Source organism: Anabas testudineus, chromosome 7 (assembly GCF_900324465.2).
Source record: "Anabas testudineus chromosome 7, fAnaTes1.2, whole genome shotgun sequence".
In the NCBI taxonomy this organism is placed as follows: domain Eukaryota; kingdom Metazoa; phylum Chordata; class Actinopteri; order Anabantiformes; family Anabantidae; genus Anabas; species Anabas testudineus.
The window spans coordinates 22,539,942-22,561,979 of record NC_046616.1 but is presented as its reverse complement, the minus strand read 5'-3'; the positions used below and the strand labels follow the sequence as shown (position 1 = coordinate 22,561,979).

The window sequence follows — 22,038 nt, the reverse complement described above, 5'->3', positions numbered from 1 at the left end:
GCGCTGACGTCACGGCGGCTCAGCCAATGACAGTTGTCTTCGTTTTTTTTTTTTCAGATTTCTTCTTCGTCTGCTTGTTGCAGTTGACGGTGAGCCGGTAAATTCAGGTGCATACCGCCACCTACTGTTCAGACTGCTGTACTTACTACTACTGTGTAGTGAGCAGTGCAGTGAGTTTGAGGGCAAATGTATTATATTTAGTTTTTAGCAACTAGATGTTTTATGTTTATCATTTAATGTAACATAAAATACAAAGTGCTGTACATAGAACAAAAGCTTTAATTAAATCAATAATCATCCTTCCTTAAAGTTTTTTCCAAATTTTTTTTGAAATTTCTTTTTTAGTTGTATCTAATTGTCACCTATAGCCACTCCTGCCCTATAACAAACATTGTTCTCGTCTGTAACAGATTTAAAATCAACAAGTCTTATGTGTTCTTTCTGCAGGTACACTGTTTGTCCTGTATCTCGTTTTTGTAGCCTGTGTGTTTGCAATTTCATTTCATTTCAGCAGTGCTGAAATTTGAGAGATTTGAGATTCAGCAGCTGTTTGGCTGCAAAAGACAGTGTCAGATATTAAGTTAATTTCTTTCTGCATTCTGCTTGTGTCAAAATCAAATTTCCATAGTCACAACATCTGAGTCAGCTCAAGTGTAATTCACTCATGGTTCCACTGCTTTACAGTTTCCTCAACTGCAGTTCAGATGGTCGGGCTGTGTTTAAAGACTGAGAGGCAAACACACACATTCTTGCTCTGGGTCATGTTTACTCAGAGTCCTGTCGTTTGACACGTGGATGCAAGTCAGGGGATCAAGGTGTCTTATTTGATAGTGCATCCTCCTGTAGATTAAACCATTATACTTAAACTGTTGACACAAATGTACAACCATTATGTAAGTGACTCTCGTTGTGAATTGTGCGTCTCTGTTTGAACTGTAAGTGTTCATCCATGTTCGTAGGCGTCTTGAAAAATGAGCTGCTCAAACAAACATTAAGATTCATAAATGCTGCGTGACAGCGTGTGAAATTCTGGATAATTCATAGAAATGCTGGCGGTAATGATGCTCAAGCTGAGTGTGAGTATAAGATTATGTTTGTACTGCAGAAAAATAAAACTCCTCCTAATGCATCTGAATGCAGGACAGAGTTTGTCCTTGATGCACTCTGACTTGGCAAACACAACGCTGCTAGGAATGCAGTTTTACAGGCATTCCTTGCTACACTAGAGGATTTGGCAAGAGGCAAAATGCATCTAAATCAAATAATTGCACATTGTAGTTCAGACATCTAACCAAAAGAATTGAAGTGAAGAGTTCACGTATGTGCGTTTACATTACTGCGTTTACTGGCACACTGAAACAACTTACAATTTGTCTCTATTGCTGCCAGATAATCTTATGTTAACATGCTGCATGCAAACACCAAAGGAACCCTCGCTGCGTTGGAAAATCTCAAGCAAACATAAGGAAATGCGATCAAACACAGAATCTCTTCTGCAGACATCTTGGCTGGTCGATCAAAAGGCTGAGACGTCGCTGTGAACAGCAGAAAAGGTCGCAGTGAATTATTAAAACAAACTCTTCTTAGCTCTGTTCTGTAATGATTCCAATACTCAGCAGGAGTTTTACTGTCCACGTGCATGCTGAGACTGCAGAGATGTGTGCTGGTTAATATATTTTCCAGTTTTACCTCAATAATGATATTGCAAAAGTAATTTGTTCTTCTGCAGGGAGATTTTATGTAGACATTATTTTCTGGCCACTCGGGAAAAGTGCAACAGACTCTACACATCATCAAAATTCTGAAGTTGTTTTCAGGGCAACATGAGTTTTCACTTTGAGTCATGTTTAAATTCACCTGATGAATGCAAGTCTCTCCTTTTATCTCTTTAAACACTAAAAGCTAAAAGCTACCTGTGCTGAGCAGATAGTGCTGAACAGGTGGTTATTAAGAGGCTTTCAGAATCATTCAAAGAGCTGCAATTCAGCTCTCCTTGTTTTTGGATGTTTGCCTGTGAGAGGCAACAGCTGCTGTGCTGCTACTCGGCGCTGAAAGGCCTGAAAAGCTGGGAGTCTGGGACCTCAAATACAGTTGGTACGGGGTTTGTTTTATGTTCCCTCTTGGGTAAATACTGGAGGCCGTGGAGTTCTCCTCACCTTTGAGACACCACAAGGTCATAGTGAGCTTTTGTTTGCAAGCGCCTGGAACCAGACAGATGATGTCATGCTGCAGGGGATGAGGGTGGCTCTCTGGTTTGGTTTGGCCAGAGGTTCATCTTTTCCCATCTTCGACCCTTTTCAGACGGCCCTGTAAAAAGTTCCTCTGCTCCGATTTCCTGAATGTTAAAAAGTAATTGCTGAAGAAATATGCATTAGTAGAGAATTTGTGAGAACTTTATGTTTAAGTGGTTTCAAAACTATATAACAGTTTCTTTTGACAGTCTGTCAGTGGAGATTCTCCTGGGTTTAGATGTGACAGCTTTTAACCAGAGCTAAAAGCATCACGAAAGCAAATCGTCCCACTTCCTAGACTCTATTGTTGTTGTGGCTGACTTTAAGTTCCATTTGAAACATTTGCACCTTCTTTCTGTGTCGACTAGAAGCTGCTAAATGACTGAATATGTTTACTGTCTGACTGCACTGGTTAGCTTCTTCCTCTTCCTCTAAAATGTTTTTTCCACAAGACCAGTGTGTATACTGGACTTCATCGCGTCGGTCTGTTGATTGATGTTTCTGTTTCATATTGCTGATCAACATTGTCAAGCCTGCAGATCAACAACAAGATATGACTCTGAGTTATAACTGAACCTGGAGAACTGCTGACCTTCTATCTGCCAAAGGATACCACAGTGTCTTTGATGGGAGCATTTTACACAAAGCCACAAAGTCTGACAGCTGCTGATCCTGTGTGCATGTATCCTGGGAACCTTTGAAGGGGATGACTTCAGAGATCCTACCTGAGTAACTGTGTGACACTCAAAGACCTCATGCATCCAGGCAGATTAGATCTGTTTTCTCATGTTGAAAAAAAAAACTGTATCCAGTGCACGACTGGATGATTTGATATTTTATAATAAGATAAGATAAGTCTTGTAGATAGAAAGATAGTCAAAGTGGTAATAATTCATCTGCTGTTGTCTGGGGTGTGGTAGAGTCTGATGGCCCGTGGGGATGAAGGATCTCCTGTATCTTTCAGTCCTACAGTGCAGTGAGGTGAGTCGTCCACTGCAGCTACTTCTCTGTTCTATCAGAGTGAAGGGGATGGTTGGTGTGCTGTAGAATGGTCACAAGCGTTTAGTCCAGTTTGTCCAGCCGTCTTGCATCCTTCCAGTGTAGCTGTATGTTATGTCATATTATGTAGATAAGTGTTATTGTTTAGTTGCTTATTTTGTATGAATTGTACCTACCAAATGTTCTGCTGTGGCATATTCTTTAATACTTTATGCATATAGATGGTTATGATTGGCTTGTGGAATATCACCTACAGTAAGAACCATGATGCATCATACTCACATTTTAATACTGGCAGTTTATTTGTTATCACTACATATGACCTTATGTTGCATGTTTGACTTTTCCTTTTCATTCTGTGCACACAGCCTTTCATAAATTGAAATTTCTCACAGTCAGTGACATTTCCAATTATCTTACACATATTGTAGAAGTTTTTTTTTTTTGGGGGGGGGGGGGGGGGGGGCTGGGGGGCATTTGTGTGGAAGGAACATATAATTTAGAGGCAGTGGCATGTGGACTACTACTCTGGAGTGATTTCCTAAAGGTGCCATTATCGAATCAATAAATAATTGAATGTCATCACATTTGATATGCTCTTGTGTTCTGCATACAGATATTCCAGTAGGTCTGAGGTCTCAGTGCTCTCTTTCACAGGGTGCAGTGTACCTTGGCAGTGTCCTCAGACTCTCCATATAGTGTATTACACTTGGCAGAGGATCTGGACCCTTCCTGAAACGAACAACAGCTGGAGATAAATGCTGCCTCTGCAGCTACATAGCTCCCTTTTTGTTTAATATGCAGTCTTCACCACAGTGCTGAATGCTTCCCTGGGTGTTCTTATTTAAACAGTTTTTGTGTTTTATTGACACTATTCAGGGAGGACAGGTGGCTGACAAAACATGTGCTCTATTACTCTTGTAGCACAATTTTGCAAGGCAGCCCCAAGCTGTCAAAATTCAGCTCTAAATTCAGTTTACAATAAAAGATGAGATAATATGTATAAATCCCTGAAGGGAAACTCAGGGTTCAGCATTAGACTGGGGTTAAAGAAATTGCTCACATTTGATTTTAACCATTTTATTTATAGCAGTATATACATGTTGACTAAATGGTTGATGACAAATGACAATAGACAGTGGCTACAGTATAAAATCATTTTAAATGTTAATGTTAATCTTAATGTAGGTGCCAATGATTCAAACTCCACCTGTTAATCAGTGCGCAGTCACTACATTATGTTATAAAAATAGATAATGCATTTCATTGCACAGTTATTATATTAAACATCCTCATAGATAAAGTTACTGAACATTAATGAACACTTGCAATGTTCTTACTTCTGTCCTCAAACATTTGTTAAGAACACTATTTAAAAGTGTCATTACAACCTTAGTGTAGACAGATTTTAAATGTAATATTTATACAATAAATAATAATATGATATATAATATTATAACATATACAATATTATAAGGTAAAAGATCTCTTAAAGTTGTTATTAATAATTTGTATAATTGTTTAATTGTATAATTGTTTTGCTATTTGTGTATTATGTAAACAGTCCAGAAGTGTGCTGCCAAACGTCCACATTACAAACTTTGGTCATAAGGTGGCAGCACTGAAGGTCTAAAATGGACTTGTTACTCACTTTTAGGGAATTTAACAGTGTGTTGAGTTGTATTTTGAGAATGACAATGTAAAGTTAGTTTGAACACTTTGGTTTTGTCTCCTTTCTGTTATTGCATTTTGTTCTTTATTGTTTATTTTATTAGAGCTGCAAGAACCCCAGTTATTGTGTCCTGTGTTTTGTACTAACTGTACATAACAGTGTTTATTTTTGTCACAGATCAAATGTTATGTATGAACAGTATGAAGGTATGATTTCCTCTGCAGCAGAACCAAAGACAGACAGGACTGCAAGTTTAGGAAGGAGCACACAAGTCCTGTGTGTCTAAATCAGTGTCGGACGGGTTCAAACTCCCTGCCACACATGACAAACGGCTTGTTTGCAAAGACCTGTGGTGAAGTGAGGGTCCTCTGCCTTCTGCTGCTTGTCCGTCCTTCTCTGCTCTGTGAAAGGATCCACTGATGAAGGTACGAGACTCTGCTTTTCTCTTCTTTATTCTAACAAATGTGTCTGCTGACAGTGAAGCTGGTTTGCAGCTTTAGGTAGATTATGACATATGTGCACATATTCAGTTCACTGCAGTAGAATTGTACAACATTAATTCATAAATATTAACGGAGAAATAAAGAAAGCTGTGCACATTTACTAAAGTATGATTTTTTGCTTCATCAAAATATAGCATTGTGAATATGATTTACCCAAAACAATAGATCACCTGCGTGAATAAGAGTTTATGAATAAAAAGCCTTTCTAGTTGAAGTACACCAGATTTTATTGTGTATATTAAAGCAGACAGAATTAAGAACTGTTGTATAAAATATAACATATCCAAACAAATTTGATGATGTAAATCATTAAAATATTTACATTTTAGCTCATTGCTTTGGTTTCTCAGACCCTCACAGCACAAATAGCTTAACAAACAGTACACAGTAAATATCAACTATGATGTGCAAATGCATCTGGGACAATAGGCCTTACTTATCTTAAAAAATTATATGATGTCTAAAATATTATACATTTCACAATAGCATACAGGCTTCTTTCTTTTTGGACCTGTAGTCCTGAGGAGCTGCTTTATGTGTTGTGAACCACCAGATGTCGCTGTGCTTTCTCTGTTTGAGGCGCTCAAGCTTTGCCATTAGGAAACCCCAGAGCTTCATAAGACTCCATGTACCCATCATTAGGTCAAGCTGTGATTTTCCATTTGTTGCCACAGTAACTAGCCAGTAAAGGTAACCTAGTCCAGTTCAGCAAGTGCAAATAAACCCACGGTCAGCTTTGAGGCCCTTTTAATGGTTTACCACTCTAGAGCCAAGACAAGGGAGCCTCACGTCCTTGGTCTCTATAGTGTTGAATTAAAACTACAGACAACAAGTGTAACTGTAAGTAAGTGGCTGTAAGTGTGTTTTCTGTCATATGAAAAGATGCAGGAAAGTATCCATGTCAACTATGAGCAACTCCTGAGGTTCCACACAGACTGACCGGTGTGGTTGTAAAGATAAATTACAATATAGTAAAGAAAACTACACATCATTTATAAATTTAATTAAAATGATCACTTTAAATATTTGTTGCTGTTTGTTGCAATTGTTTTGCTAATATATGATTTTAAAAATAAATGAGCTAAATTGAACCTCTCCTCTCCTCAGAGGTGTGCAGGGACATGGTGCAGCCGGCTACTCCTTCTCCAAAGAGCTCAGATGAGTGCTGCTCGTGTTCAGCTCCTGTTGGCTGCCACCCTGTGGATGATGCCTCACATGGGAGCTGCTGCTGCTGCTGTGCTGTCGAGCTCCACGGAGCTGCTCAACATCACGGGTGCTGGAACTGAGATACAGCCTGACTTCAGGATGCTCACGAGAGCCGTCAGTGCGTCTCGTAGCAGACGTAAGCGAGCTATTTCAACCAGAGAGATAAATGCCTTGCTGGACTTTCACAACAGAGTCCGATCACAGGTCTTCCCCCCTGCAGCTAACATGGAGCACATGGTGAGGGAAATAGCAGTAATATCTTATTGTTTTCTTATTATAAAAATATTTTATTATTCATTTAGCTTTTTAATTCTTAGAAGAAATTACAATATTAAGTTAAAATTAAAAAAATGTCTTCCTCTCCCTTTTTCTTGACTCTACAGTTCTGGGACAGGGGACTGGCTAAGTCAGCGGACTCCTGGGCTGCACGGTGTATTTGGGATCACGGTCCATCACAAACCATGAAACATCTGGGCCAAAACCTGTCAATCACATTAGGAAGGTACTCGAGAGAATCCAGTTATGATTCATGTAGACAAACCGAGTTGAATTCTAAGATATTACTATGAATGATTAATTGTATGTATGTTAAATGTGACAGATCCCAGTCCATCACTGATCTGATACGATCCTGGCACAGTGAGAGGCACCACTTCACTTACCCAAACAGATGCAGTGGATCTGTGTGCTCTCACTACACACAGGTACGGTTGACTTCTCTCTTTCACGAATCAAATCACAAGCAAATCAGCTGTATTTAAGAAAGGATAAAGTGACAAGTACTGTAATAGCACTTTGTGTCTTTGTCCCAGACCTTACAAGAAAAACCTCATGTTATCATTTTGGGCTGTTTTAATTTAGGGACTGTACAAAAATTAATTGTGGGAATGAGATGCAAAAAATACGATGGTTGTATGGAGGCGTCTCAGACTTCTACAAGTGATAGGTCTTTTAACCTGATCTCATCAGAGATGTATATTTTATTAAATTTTTTTGATTATATAGATAAAAAAAGAGCTGCAGTTACCTCCGTCCTGATCCCTGCCTGGCCCTGCCCCAGTTAGTTTCATTTATCTGTTTCTGCTCTCGCAGTCTTTCTCAGACTTACCTGTTGCCACTTTGTTCCCCACCACTTCCTGTCTGACTATATTTGGTTTTCAGTTTCATCCATGCGTTGCCCTTTATGAGCAGCCCTTCAGTCAACACCAATCTGTCAGATTGTGCCATTTTGACAGATACCACACACACCACAGTTGGTTTACCAGGGTTTTATTTCCTGATTAAGATGAAGTAGCAAGCTGTAGCTCAACTAGAGGCATTAATACATCAGTTTTCAATATAATATGTGTCCAGGTTTAAGGAGACAAAAAATTATTACAAGCTGATTATAATAATAATGATTATAATAATGATGCTAAAGTGCATGAGTACACACGGAGCTGCTAAGCATGGATCACTCATTGGTTGGCTGTAGTAACCATTTATTAACACTGCGTTCATCTCATACATACAAAATGATGAGGATGGGAATAGTGCCCATAGAAACACGTATGCTATCATGTGTCAGCTCTATATTTGTGGTTACAATACACATACACATATAAAAAGTGTGTGTTCTGGTGCCTTTTAGATGGTGTGGGCCAGCACCAACAGAGTGGGATGTGCTGTCAGGAAATGCACTAACATGTATGTGTTTGGGAGCACGTGGAGAGAGGCAACACTGCTGGTCTGCAACTACTCTGTGAAGTAAGGACAACTTTATAGTAACAAGGGTCATGAATGCAGCCAGTGCTGACCACTTATCAGGCTTCACTGACTACTGTATCATACTCCACCCATAAGACATACACATAGTTTTGCCTATTTGCATGTTTTCCTGTTTAATTGTTGATTATTAAAATAAACTATAAGATAGTCCTCTGCCACCTCTGATGCTCACACTGTACTCCTCCACATTTCAGAGGAAACATCTTTTTCTTCATCTACTCGTTTATTTGACAGTTCTAGTTAATTTAACAAATCAGGTTTTGCAAACAAAACAGATAGACTGCTTGTCCAGAATTTCTTCATCATTAATATTTATGGAGTCTAGAGACATTATTATGATAAAATGTAAAAGTTCTTTTTTTTTTATTTCATGTGTTTGATCTTTGAAAAGGCAAACAGGGCCTTGTAACATCACATTCATTTGTGTTCCAGGGGAAACTGGGTGGGGGAAGCTCCCTACAAGATGGGGAGGCCTTGTTCTGTCTGTCCTTCCAGCTACGGTGGCTCCTGCTGGAGAAACCAGTGCTCCCCACACACAAGAACCACAGGACTTACAAGATATTAACACAACACAGTGTTTTCAATGTGTTAGAAAGAAAACACACACACACACACACACACACACACACAGTCACAACATTGAAGTTAAGTTTGGCTTTAACACAATGACTTCGTGATAGACGAGTTGCTGTGCAGTTATCACTATTACCATGTTCATTCCACAGTAAGTCTTTATTAACAAATATTTCACACACAGTAGATGTAGTGGTACAGTGGAAACTACTTCTACTACTAAATAAGGACATGTTTTGTTTTACTGGATGAAATAGTTTCACTTCTTGGAGACATCTACAGAACGTGTTTGCACTGTTTCTAGTTTGAGAGAGTTTTTAGGGATATTGTTGATAAAATTAAGCACTTTTTTTTGTACAGATTATAATTACTGTAACCTTGGATGTGTTATTAACTATCTATCTCACTTCATCTTATTTTCTAAAGTTGAACAACATTATTAAAATGAATTTTGTAAGGTGAAAAACGATCTCATATTTACTGCAGTAAACTACAAAATGATCAATAGGTGGTTGTTTGCTTGACTGAATATTAATTAAGTTATAAATAACCGATGCGTCCGTATGTCCCTGTAATCTGCAGTTCACTACTTGTGTTTATTCACTGCTGCTGCAGGAAATTTTCTGTCCTGCATTTCACCTCATTACATCTCTCCATTTACCCCTCAGAGACTTTCTCTGCCATAAAATGGGCGACTAATGGAGCTTTTATGGTCTAAAATATGAGGGAATCAACTGTGCCTCCCATCCAATTCAAAAACACACACACACACACACACACACACACACACACACACACACACACACACACACACACACACACTGCTGACATGGACAGCGTATGTGTATTTTATATGAAATCCATTTGTGGCCAGCAAACAAAGACAGTTCCTTACAAATAAGTGTAAAACAGCAGCCTAGCAGAGCACTTCAGTGATGTAATTACCCTTTTTTAAAATACTTCCAGTCCATTATTTAGAAATGGACCTTAATATTTATGTACATTTCATGGTTGTTGGGTGGCATCATGGCGCAGTGGATAGAACTGTTGTTTGGGGTTGTTGTGGGTTCGTCCCTGTGATTTCTCCTGGTTCTCTGACTCTGGACTTACAGTGGGGTTAACTGGTCACTCTAAAGTGCCCATTGGTGTGAATGCTTATCTGTCTCTATAAGTCAGCTCAGGTCTGCTTTGGGCTTTTCTGGTCTTTTCTGATCCTTATGCTAAACTAAGCTAAAGCACAGCAAGCTCTAACTTCATTTTTAATATGAGAATCTTATTATATCATCACAGTTTCATCAAAGAAGCATGTGTGTTTAAACTATAAGTGTATGGAACTATTCCTTAAAGTTGAACTTTAAATTATAAAAATAAACTCTAGTAGTGTTACTAGTCTAACTATTATTAAATTATGTTAAAAAAACTAACATATTTGTACAGATTGTCCAAAATCATGGTTGTGAAATGCCTCTTCATCTGTACCCTGATGCAAAAATCACTAAACTACTAAAACTACATTTTTATTCAGTAATTTTGTGGAACCAGGTCATATTTTAATCAACTTAATGTAACCATCATTTTTTGTATTTTGAAGCTAATCCAAGTTAAAACGTTCCTGTCTTTATTGTGTTACTGTGGACACTAAATAAATGAATTCAAACAAACTTTGGATTACACAACATACCACCCACATGATGTGGACCTGTTTGTGTGTAAAGTGTAAACTAACTTGTTCAAGAAAACTAATCTAAATCAACCAAACGCAGACGAAGGTTTCCACAGTATGTAAGATTTAATCAGGAGACGATTAACTTGTGTTAAGTTGTATTTTTAGGCATTACATGACATTTTATGGCAGCTGCAGCACGTTATATTTTACAGTGCAGTTACTGTTTGTGGTTTTCATTTCTTGTTGTGAGACTGTGGAAAAAAACATTTTAAAATTAGACTTCAGTGGGTGTCCTCCCATCCATAGGTGTTTGTGGACCAACTCTACATCAGACAGCTAAAGCATTAAGTGACTTTTTCCTCTCAGTCAAAACAAAACTGATGACATCAGTCATCATGCACAGGCTGTTCACTGCCACCCTCAGTACATGCTCCACTCCTTTCTGTGTGTTGTGTTCTTCCCCACCCTCTGCTTTTCTCTCTGCTTTTTTTATTTTATTTATTTTTTTTGTATAAACTAATTCTTACTCACTCCCAATCTGCGTCTGAAGCAACAACTGCCGGTGATGAGAAACAGGGAAAAGCACATAATAACTTTATGTCTATTTGAGTTTCTATCATCATGTTGCCATAGTTACAGCTGCTATATAGATTGGTGTCCATACGAGCCTGGTTACTGTTTAACCTCCCCACCCACATTTGCCCAGATTAGGAAAATCAATAAGATAACAGCAGCAACACCGGCCTTACCTTGCACCAACAACACCCTTCTCACACTACAGCACCAAACTTCCACATTTTACACCGTATGGTGAGACAGGAAAAAGTGGATTTTAAACCAAAAGCTTGACAGGAGGCCGAGGACAACATGGTCAATGTAAACACACAAGTCACTTCAAGTATGGAACTTCCATTTGGTGAGTATACTTCTTCTGTTTTTTATCAACTTGGCTCAGTGGTTTCAGTGAAAAGGAAAAAAAAGCAGGAGTGTGGCAGCTGTTTTCTCTTTCCTCTTCTCTTCGGTGGTGTGTGCGGCAGCCGCTTGGCTCCAGAGCTCTGCTGGATCCCAGCTGATTCGCACTGGAAATATCATCGCCATTTGTGCTTGGCTTTTTCACACGGCTATAATCCAGGAGGTGTGTCACAGATATGGAGGTTGTTAAAAGGGCCACTGGAGCTGGGCCTGATGGGGATGGTGGTGCAGAAGTTTAGAGATTTGAGTGTGAGGGGGTTGGAGGGGGTATGATGCAGGTGCTGCAGTAGGAGTCTTGAGAACGGCACTGGAAGTCAGTTGTGTTTTTAGTCTGACCTGGGGTGATAAAATCATCATCATTCAGACATGCTGTACAAACACACTGGACGCTTTGATGTCTTTAATTTCACAGGGATCTCAGTCATGTCTCTCTTCATTCTGCCGCTCGCTGCAGACTGTTTCGAACAGCCTCAGTGAAAGCAAAGGCCTCATTGTACTACCTCAGCTTTCACATACAGCTGGTGGGTGTTTGGTTTTTACTCCCTGTGGTAATTTATTGAATGATTTGCATGGTGCGAGGATGCAAATCCATTGTAACAAAGCGCTAATCCAAATAAGAACAAATATTTAGAAAGAGGTGACAGTTTTTGACTGAGCAGTTAACGTAAGAGATCAGTGTTTTCCTCTGGAGCCAACAGTGATGGAGCCAGATCACTAATGTCTGTCAGATTATTACAGATTACAGAACAACTCTTCTAGTTTAAAATGACTTAATACATCAGCATTGATACAGTATGGACTGTTCCTACACTCTCCAGCATCAGTTTATTACTATCAATCCAACAATCCTGTCACATTAGAAAGTGGCACAACAAAAGGTACTTTCGTTTTCCCCTTAGCCACTGTGTGATCAGACAACAACGACTTTTGACTCATCAAACGTCTTTTCCTACTGACTTTGTCTTTCTTGTTTGTTTCAGCTTATGGACATATTTGTCATTATATTGATATTTTGCCACCCTGTAGATCCACTCCTGTAATGGTACAGTTTCATGTATTACAGTTACTAAAGTTGAACAGATTTACTACCTGGTAAAAACACGTCCATGGGAAATATCTTACATGTACAGAATGATGTGAATGATGATGAAGTCTTACCCTGCTACCACTGCTGCGTGTACAGTATAAAGAAAAAAACACATGATTAAAAGTACATTTAATGGTTGGAAGATGCAGTGTTCCATCAAAATGGATTATATCTCTGGTTTGCAGTTTTTGGCTCTGGTGGTACACAAAAAAACTGCATTGAATTGAAATAGTTCAATTTTGTCATCAGACATCATTGAACTCTCAATAGCATGTTTCTTTATTATGATGAGCGTTTGTATTCTGACCCAGTCCACTGTCCTGCTATTGCAAATACTCACTTGCAGCTGAGCAGCTCTGAACAAACACAGTTTTGCCGTTTTAGGAAATTACTGAAACATTAGTTTTTTAGTGTGAAGGTGGACCTCTGCCAGCTATTTTTTTACTTCTCTGCATTCTCATTTGTATTTCATTTGGCTTAAGGCTGACTGATGCAGTCAGGGCAGAGAAGTCAGACAGGATGAGAGATGGACTAACACGTTTTTGATATTTTTATGTGGATCCTTACAGATCATCCAGTCCAGACTGTTCCAAAGTGGCCTTTTTAACTACAACAGCAACATTTTCTGAAAGGACTTGTATATGCTTAACAAGTCTTCCAAAAGCAGGACATTTATGTTACAAATACATTCTTTGGCAGCGACCTGCTCTAAGCTTCTTTTTCTCCTAGACCAGGTTATTCTAGGCTTCTTTGTCCAAACACAAACACACAAGTCATTGTTTCTGCTTTAACGTTGTCTCCAGCAAGATTTACAATCAGAGCATGCACTGTACATGAGCCTTACTACTAACAGACCTTTCTCTTTGCAACGTACAACTCATATAACTCAAATAACTTTGTGTCAGACAGAGGGGATTAATTGCTCAACGGTCACAGCCTGGACAAACTCCTGAGCTGTGCTGTTGGCAGAATCACTTGCTGAATGTAAACATGACAGCAGCCGTTCAACAGCCCTGCAGTAGCTGTCTGTTTGCCTACAAAGCTCAATGACTTGACAGCAGGGCATGGAGCGGCCTAGCTGCTCCAAACACACCATCTGAGTGACAGGAATACAGTTAACGGTCCGACGTGGCAAAACTAAACTCAACACACCATCAGGTCTAACAGCCATAACATAATAACATTTCTCCTAATGTTAGTGGCACTGTATGGATCTTACATGGTACACCAGCTGCTGTGTGGCTAATACTGTAATAATAAGCATATGTAATGAAAACCCGTTATGTTATGCTTGTATTTATCCCCATCAGACAACAATCTACAATCCAATGCAAAACCAAATGGAATTTGATCTACACCTGAATTAAACCTATGATCCATTGTCTTGTAACCTCTGTCCATGAACACTATAAAACACATTTCAGTGTTACGAGCAAAGGTCCTGAATTCAAAATGTTAAAAGTAAAAAGTATTTCCAGTGATATGTAATTAGCGAATCAAAAGATGTTTGGCCAGATTCAGTGTGCAGTTCTGAGGTGAAACTGAGGCAGGAAACCCAATTAGCAGGCTGTTCGGAGGGTAGGCATTACACGCTGTTCACTTGACACCATTAATCCGAGTGTTCAAGTCTCCAATCAAATCTCATTGTGACAGGCATTAGGGGATTATCCCTGTGTACTGTGGGCCCTTACAACCGCCCCAGTGGCCCCGGCATTTTGGACTATACAGTAACGGTGGCCCCTCTTGTTCTCCCAGCCTGGCCGGGCCTGAGAGAGCCGCCGAGGCTCATGGGCCTTTGCTCATCTGGCCGGCTCACTGTCAGGGCTCGGCCTTCACAGGGATGTACGGCCAAGATGGGACACTGGGACACTTTGCCGACCCAGGTAAAACTAACGGGAACAGAGAGGACTTTAGGAAATAGTTGGAATGTGTAGATTATTCTCGAGTCGAGCTGAACAAGACGCTGGCGTGGAGCGTAAAGCTGCTGGAAGCTGACCAACGAAAGTGCAGTGCTGATTTGAATTTTGAATTTCCTACAGTAGAGACACATATTTGTGATTCACTGCTGCTTTAAAAAGAAATGTGCTATGACTGTTTGCCTGTATAAGCTGCTCTACTGAGAGACACATCCACTGACAACTGCTAATCATATGTTAGTTTTTAAACTGTTGTATTGTAAAGGTTATTAGATAAGAAACAGAATAATCTGTGAATGTAACAAGGGAACAGTTTAACAGTATAACTGGTTATAGAGTAGGAGTAGAGTAGGAATAGGAGTGGACTAGTTGGGGACTTGTGTTGCGTGTCCACATGATGGCAGCAAGCACTGATTTTACTTATATCCAGTGCAGTGTCGATGTACTTACTTAGTACATTACTTAGTGGTGAAGGGAACAATTTTTTAAAGTTTAGATTGCTACTAAACTCAAATAATTCTGTGTTACTTAACTACATTTCAGAGGAATATTCATGCTCCACTATATGAGACATATTTAGTTTTAACTTACTTTCTCTTTTATGAACTAAATAGTAATAATGGAAGGCATCAGTACTAATAATCCAAATGCAATACAAATTATAACACCCAGAGAAGCCATACGTCTGTATAGTGACTATTTTTTCTATTGTTGTTGGCATACTGTACAGAAAACTTTGAACGTCAGACTTTACTTGTTAATTGAAAATACAGTTACAAGTTCTGTGTTTACTGTAAGTACAGCTAAGTACTTGCTACTGTGTGCTACTCCTCTATATTCACCTGGCAGAGACACATTGTGTTGTATACTCCAGAACATATAACTAGCATTTGCTTTGCAGATCCAGATTATTACAACAAACAAAATAAATATAACTGAGACAGTTGCCTCCTTTACCTCCTGCGACACTGACTGACTGTGTTTAAAATTACTTTAATAATTGAATGATAATGCTTATATCCTTAACTTGAGCAAAACTTACTGATGACCGAGTATTTTTGCACTGAGACATTTGTGTAAAAATAATTTCAATCTGGATTTGAACAGTACAGTCAGCAGGCCTGGATCAGGAAGGCCGTAAATGAACACTGAAATCCAAAGTTAGAGCGCTATTCAGAGACACCATCGGTCTGTTCAAACAGAGCAACGTGTGACCTTGACAGAAAGAGAGAAAAGCAGTGAATGAACTAAAAGGAGAACATGCGCTGATCAAGTGGTGAAAATGTCCAATCTAAAGTATCATTAAAGTGATGAACTTTGATCAGACTCAGATCAAATGTAATGTGTGTGACTTGAATAAAACAAGAAATGGCTAATATTTGTTGACAGTATTAATCAGATTTAGGTTTTAAAGGCTACACAAAGAAGTCCTCTCTAATTTAGGCCCAGCGCTGACTGGATGACGTTGAATTCTTGAATATTTAGTGCCTTGTTATTCAAGTTGTGGAGGTTAAATGTCTATTGATTGGGTGATGACTGGAGGACCTATAGAGAATTACAGAGATAAAGGTGCTCAGAGCAGAGCTGCTGACTGAGGTGATTGGGCTAGCAGTCAAAATGAATTCTCAGCAAAACAGAGTTAATGATTACAGAGCTTTATCACGCACTGTGATTGATTTACGTCTTGCTCAGGTCTTCGTGTTTATTGATGCAATTGTTTACTTATTTGGTGCACAGGGGATACTTTTCAGTTTGACTAGATGTGTAAGCATGATGAAGCACGTTTTTGTAGGTGACGGATCTGATCTGTGAAACATGTTAAAATACGAGATGAGACGAGGTGAGCACTTGCAGAAGAACTGACGTGCAGCTAGTTAATTTCTGTGAGGAAATGCAGTGCAATAAGGAAACTTGAAACAAAAAATGCCTAGGAGGGGGAAAAATAAAATAAATCCAGCCTCAATTTAAGATACTGGGGAACTAGACACTAATGGTTTATCATTACCCTGAGACCAAACAGTGATCACGAGTGTGAGCAATATTACAACTCATCTGCTGCTTCAGACAAAGATCTAATTTCAACCTGACACTTTCTTTCTCTTAGCATTTTTCATTCACTGGAATAAGACAAATGACCTGGTAAAAGTTAGGTTGTGTAGCTGAAGAGTGACCAGAATGATTCTGCAGTACATTTTTAACTTGTCAGTCAACACATAGATGTCCTGTAAGTCTCTAAGACGAAGATTTTTTCCACTATTACACAGAGTTATGTATCTAACCGCACTGCAGGAGGTGAGCGAGATGGTAAACAGGCTGTGGAGGCCTCAAAGGATAAATTGACGTCTCTGTAGGTATATATGTTATATGTGATTGTTATAATTTATCACAAAGAAAAAAAAAAGTAGATTATCTCTACTCTAGAAAAGTAGTTTCCACTATAAAAGCAGGGAAATTCTACAACACCATTTATCAGACTACACATGCCAAAATAAAACTATTAGGAAATAGCCAATAGAAGATAATTTGACCGTCAGAGAAAAACTAACAAAAACAATCTGTGTCATTGTGGATGATGAAAGTAGATGACATTATTTCAGTGGCACAGAAAATATGATATTCCCCCAGTCAGCCACAGGGGCTTGCATAAGCTTTGTTATTTGCAGATAGTTATCTGTTGACAAGGTCTTTGCCATGACACTCTACTCACCTATCTCCTCCATCTACTGCAGGACAGCAGAGCAGCAGCCTTTTTCTGCTGGCCTCAAATGTGCTGCCGGCAGCACATTGTCTCCTTTTGTTTTACTCTTATCAACATCAACACGCTCCTGGATGTGTCTTACAAGCACTCACATTTCCCTTGTGGTGTAGCTCTCTTGGGAGAAAAAAAATAAGTCCCCAGACAGTGTATATTCCACATCTTATTAACTCTTCCAAGCCCCCACGATCGTCTTTTTCCTCCCAGCTGCTGGCTTGATTTTACTATGTTGCTTCCCTGCTGCTTGCCTTTGAGATCGGACTTGGGGAAATGAAATGTAGTCATTGAGGAGAAGGTACAAATAGGCAGTGGTTACAAATGGAGTTTGGTCAGTGGTCGGAGATTCCTATTCAGAAGATAGACAGGACTTTGTTCACAAACTGGAGTTTGAAGTTTCAAAGGGGAGAATCACACAAGTGTTACATCAGGTCTCAGCGAGCCTTTGACTTTTAGCCCTAGGGCAGGAGTTTGGGTGACTGATTATAAGACAGCGCTCTCTGGTTCATCACATTACCACATGGCAGCCTCCCACATGTATTTAACAGCTGCGGCCGCTATCAAAGTGCCAGGTAAAGGTACTGCTTGAACTGCTCATAACCTACTTTCTTTTTTTCACCTAAATATGATAAAAATACGGTTTTATCTCTTTTGTCATTAACAACATAGCTATACATAATATCTTTGTTTAAGCGTTAACAAAATCAATAAAGAAAGAAAAACTGAATAAAAGATGCAGATTCAGCCCTACTCCACCACCAAATCAACAAGCAACAAATTTACCAAAATAAAACAAAATGAACATTTTTTTATGCATAAAATGAATAAACACGGCATACAAACAAAAGGAAATAAGCTATTAAATGTAATAAGCTAGTAACAACCTTATTTTTTATTACTATTTACTATTGTAGGCATTATTTATTGGACAAATTAAAGCGTGAGTACAGTCAGTCATATTAATGAAATGTGGTAACACCTGTTTTAGAGCTAAATAAGTTTATTTATTGTGTCTTAATTTTAACACAAATAAATGGATTTTGATTTGAAATGAATCATATATAAGGGCATTGATTGTTGTTAGTATTAAACCTATCCTGGTTGTTAATATGATGAAGCCCTTGTAAATAGTCTAGTGCAGGCCATTAAGGCATTTATACGTGTAACCTGCTGTTTAATGTGAAACTCTGTTAGCAATGTTTAACCATTATGCTAACATGCTGATGGTTAGCAGGTACAGAATTATGTTGCTCATGTTTACCATCACTGCCACTAGTAGTGTGTTAGTCAATTCACTTTTGCTAACTAACACTAAACTGTCATGAAATTCATAGATATTACAGGTTATTGGTCATAAACAAATGAACACCATGAATGCTTCTCCTCTGGGTTCTGTATTATAATAATTAATCATATTATCATTTCTATTGCCTAACATGAACACTAGGTTCATGCTAGGCTAATCCAATGGCAGCAAACATGATAATCAATTTCACTAAAGCTCACAAATTCATGTTATATTTTGACTATTTAATACATATATTTGAAAAAAAAACAAAACAAAAAAACAACAACAACAAAATCGACACATTGTGGTTTTACCAGGGCTAGCTGTTTCCCCATTCACTTGATTACCTCCGACTGCTGAAGCCTCATTTCAGACAAACTATGCAGAAAACCCTTTTTGCACACAGGGTCTTCTTTTATGTCTATTATTAGTGCATTAAAAATGAAACTTTAGCTGGCATGAACAAGAGCAGAAATAATGTGTCTGCCTCAACATGTGATGCTATAACATTAGACTTTTATAGCCTCCTGCACGTGTCAGTCCACCCTGTGTGCTGAATCAGGTACAGTATGTAACACAAACCCCCCACCTCAGAAATACAGATAAGTGATGGGAGAATTTGGGGCTAAGCTACCTTATCTGACACATCAGCACAGTTTGTTGGTTCATGATTAAGAAAGCTGTAGCCGCGCAGATTATGCTTTATAGTCCTGTATATGACTGTTCCTTGAGGAGTTCACAGAAATTTAAGATGGGAACAGCAGTAAAAACACTTTAATGAGGGCTCAGATAAGATTTGCTGTGAGTGATTCACTCATAGCTCAACAGTGATTCTCCCATCCCCCCCCCCCCCTCCACCCACCTTCTTACTTGCTTACTGCTTTGAAATAATCAGCACACTTCTTGAGCAAATATGGGCATTGCAGAAGAGCAGCACGGATCGAACATGAAGAAATGTTGTAATGGGTGACCTCTGTACACACAAGTGAATCGACGGGCTCCAACTGAGCTGCGTTTGCTGCAGCATGAAGTGTGTAAAAGGCTGCTAATCATTTTTTGATCATGGGCGTAGTTTCCATTGAGTTAATCAGCTTGTTAAAGACCTTCAATGCATTTATTTGCTGTTAGAGCCAAAGATCAATGAATCTAAATTGATAATCATACCTGAAAAGAGTTTCTGTTGCTTTTAATCACATGTTGATTATGTGAATTTCTGATAGGATTACTGTAAGAGTGGACTTTAAAAATATTTAATCATTGAACAGGTCATCTCAAAATGATGCACAGGAGCCTTTAGGAATGTAATGATGTTTGTCTGCTAGAAGAAAAATAATTTTATGAGTCTCCAGTGTAATTTAAGTGTATGGTTAACAAGATTACCCTACATGGGGGTTTACTGCTTTGAGGTCTGGTTGAACTCAGGATCGTTGACCTATTGTTATGTACTGGCACTTTCTCTTCAAATACAAGACTACTGTTTGCTCTATGGCATGTAAGAGGCAGCCACTTTGCGCAAGCAGAGGATTTAATTTAGAAAACAATCTGATTGAGGACAGTGGGTTGGAAAAGTCACATGTGGAAAACCAGTGCATGGGCTTTTAGCCCAGTGCTGGATAATTCTCACTTTAAAGGTTATATTTCAAATCTAATGTGAATCTTTTAATTTAGTGTTTTTATTTACTTGACATTATCATAACATGCAGTTGTGGAAATAACTAAGCACATTCATGCAATTGTGAGTTACTTTACTTAATTTTAGAGGCAAATATGGCAACCTGTTGATCTGTTATTGATGCCAGTTGTATGTACCATGTACCTATGTACCTACAGTATGTACCCCTTTTTAAGTAACTTAAAATTACTGTCACAAATGTCACTAAAGAGCAAACAAAGATCAAAAAGAAATGACTGAACGAGTTGTGCAACAAAATGTCCTCTCTTCTTATTTGTCTCCTCTTGTTGGAGGGCTGCTGGACTGAACTAGATACTAGGTGTTCCCTTCATTCTTTAAACTTCAAATACATTTAGCTACCACTTTTTATTTAGCAACATTTTGAATACAAACTTTAGTTTTTAGCAATAGAAAAGCATTGCTCTTTTACTTAAAGCTGTAACTTTTTGGAATATGTGTTTTAGCAGAAACATGCTCCAAAATGCATGTTATTGTGGAGCAGTCCTGTTGATGCCTCCTGTAAAGTCAGACTAACAGAACAGCACCCGCAGCAATACAGAGATATTCACTTAGTAGTAGTACTACCAAGTGAATACTTACTTAGTAAAGTATTTAGTTTGAGGCATGCCTGTCTAACCAATCAGAGAATAGCAACTAATACTGCATATTTAGTACACTTCTAGCTTCTTTTTTATTGTAATTTACCCTCCACAGTAAAGTGCCTTGAGATGACTTTGGTAGTGATTTGGTGCTATATAAATAGGCTGAACCAAGCTGATTTAATAATGACTAATAACTGAAGGGAAGAGTATAGCGGAGCAGGAAGAGGGAGTGCTGGGCAGAGCAGTCTATGGAGTTTGAATTTCATGCTGATACTAGCTTGAAGTACATATTGCAGCTTTTAAAGCTACAATATTCAAATACTGAGCTCAGTAGTTGTATATTGAGAAGGAGGCCTCTGCCCAGCTATCATTCTTCCTCCTCTGCAGTGCTCTGGTACCCTTCTCCATGATGTGGTAGGTATGTCAGGTAGGGGGTGTTATCAAATGACTTACTCAAAAACTTTCAGAAGGTACATGTATCTAAAATCTCAGAGACACCGTTCTTACTAGTAGCCTGTAACTTGTTTCTCTAAAGTGGTGTTAAATCATCTCAGAGGACCCTATCGCTTTCCAACAAAAAGTGTTGGGTTTAAAGATCAGCCTCACGTGCATTATCACAAACAATGACAGTATTTTACATAAAGGCATCACTTTGCATTAGCGTCACAGTTATTTCAACTGTTAAAAAAGTGACATATCACACATGGGTCTGAATAGGATGGACTGTTATAAGTTGATCATTGGGTTTGTATTGGTGGACAAAGTACTCAGCTCCTTTACTTGAGTAAAAACACTACTGCACTTAAAAATACTCCTACGTAAGTAGAACTAGCATAGTTGAAGTAAAAGTACTTAATAAATACAATGCACCCTGTCAGCATGGTATTATTACTATACCGCATTTTTATACAAACACATTAACACATTGGCAGTGTTTTAATGTGGAAGTGCAGACATTGATGCTTGATCACATTCTCTGGCGTCACATATCAATGCTAAAGGTATTGTCGGTATGAGACGTAAAGGGACGTCATCTGACTGTGTGAGACGTTACGTGTTGTAACGTTTCCAGGTACTTATTTTGTCTTTGAACTTACCCTAACCCTGAATCTTTTGTGCCTAACTCTAACCC

The 22,038-nt window shown here is 38.7% G+C and overlaps 1 protein-coding gene across 1 annotated transcript; it reads left to right on the top strand.

Annotated features, from left to right (window-relative positions):
- The first annotated feature begins 6,287 nt into the window (after positions 1 to 6,287).
- Positions 6,288 to 11,079, top strand: r3hdml (R3H domain containing-like). Its single transcript, XM_026367640.1, has 6 exons — positions 6,288 to 6,297; positions 6,487 to 6,848; positions 6,995 to 7,113; positions 7,213 to 7,315; positions 8,242 to 8,357; positions 8,811 to 11,079. The coding sequence occupies exons 1-6, from the start codon at positions 6,288 to 6,290 to the stop codon at positions 8,941 to 8,943; spliced, it is 843 nt and encodes a 280-aa protein (XP_026223425.1). The 3' UTR covers positions 8,944 to 11,079.
- Positions 11,080 to 22,038: the final 10,959 nt, after the last annotated feature.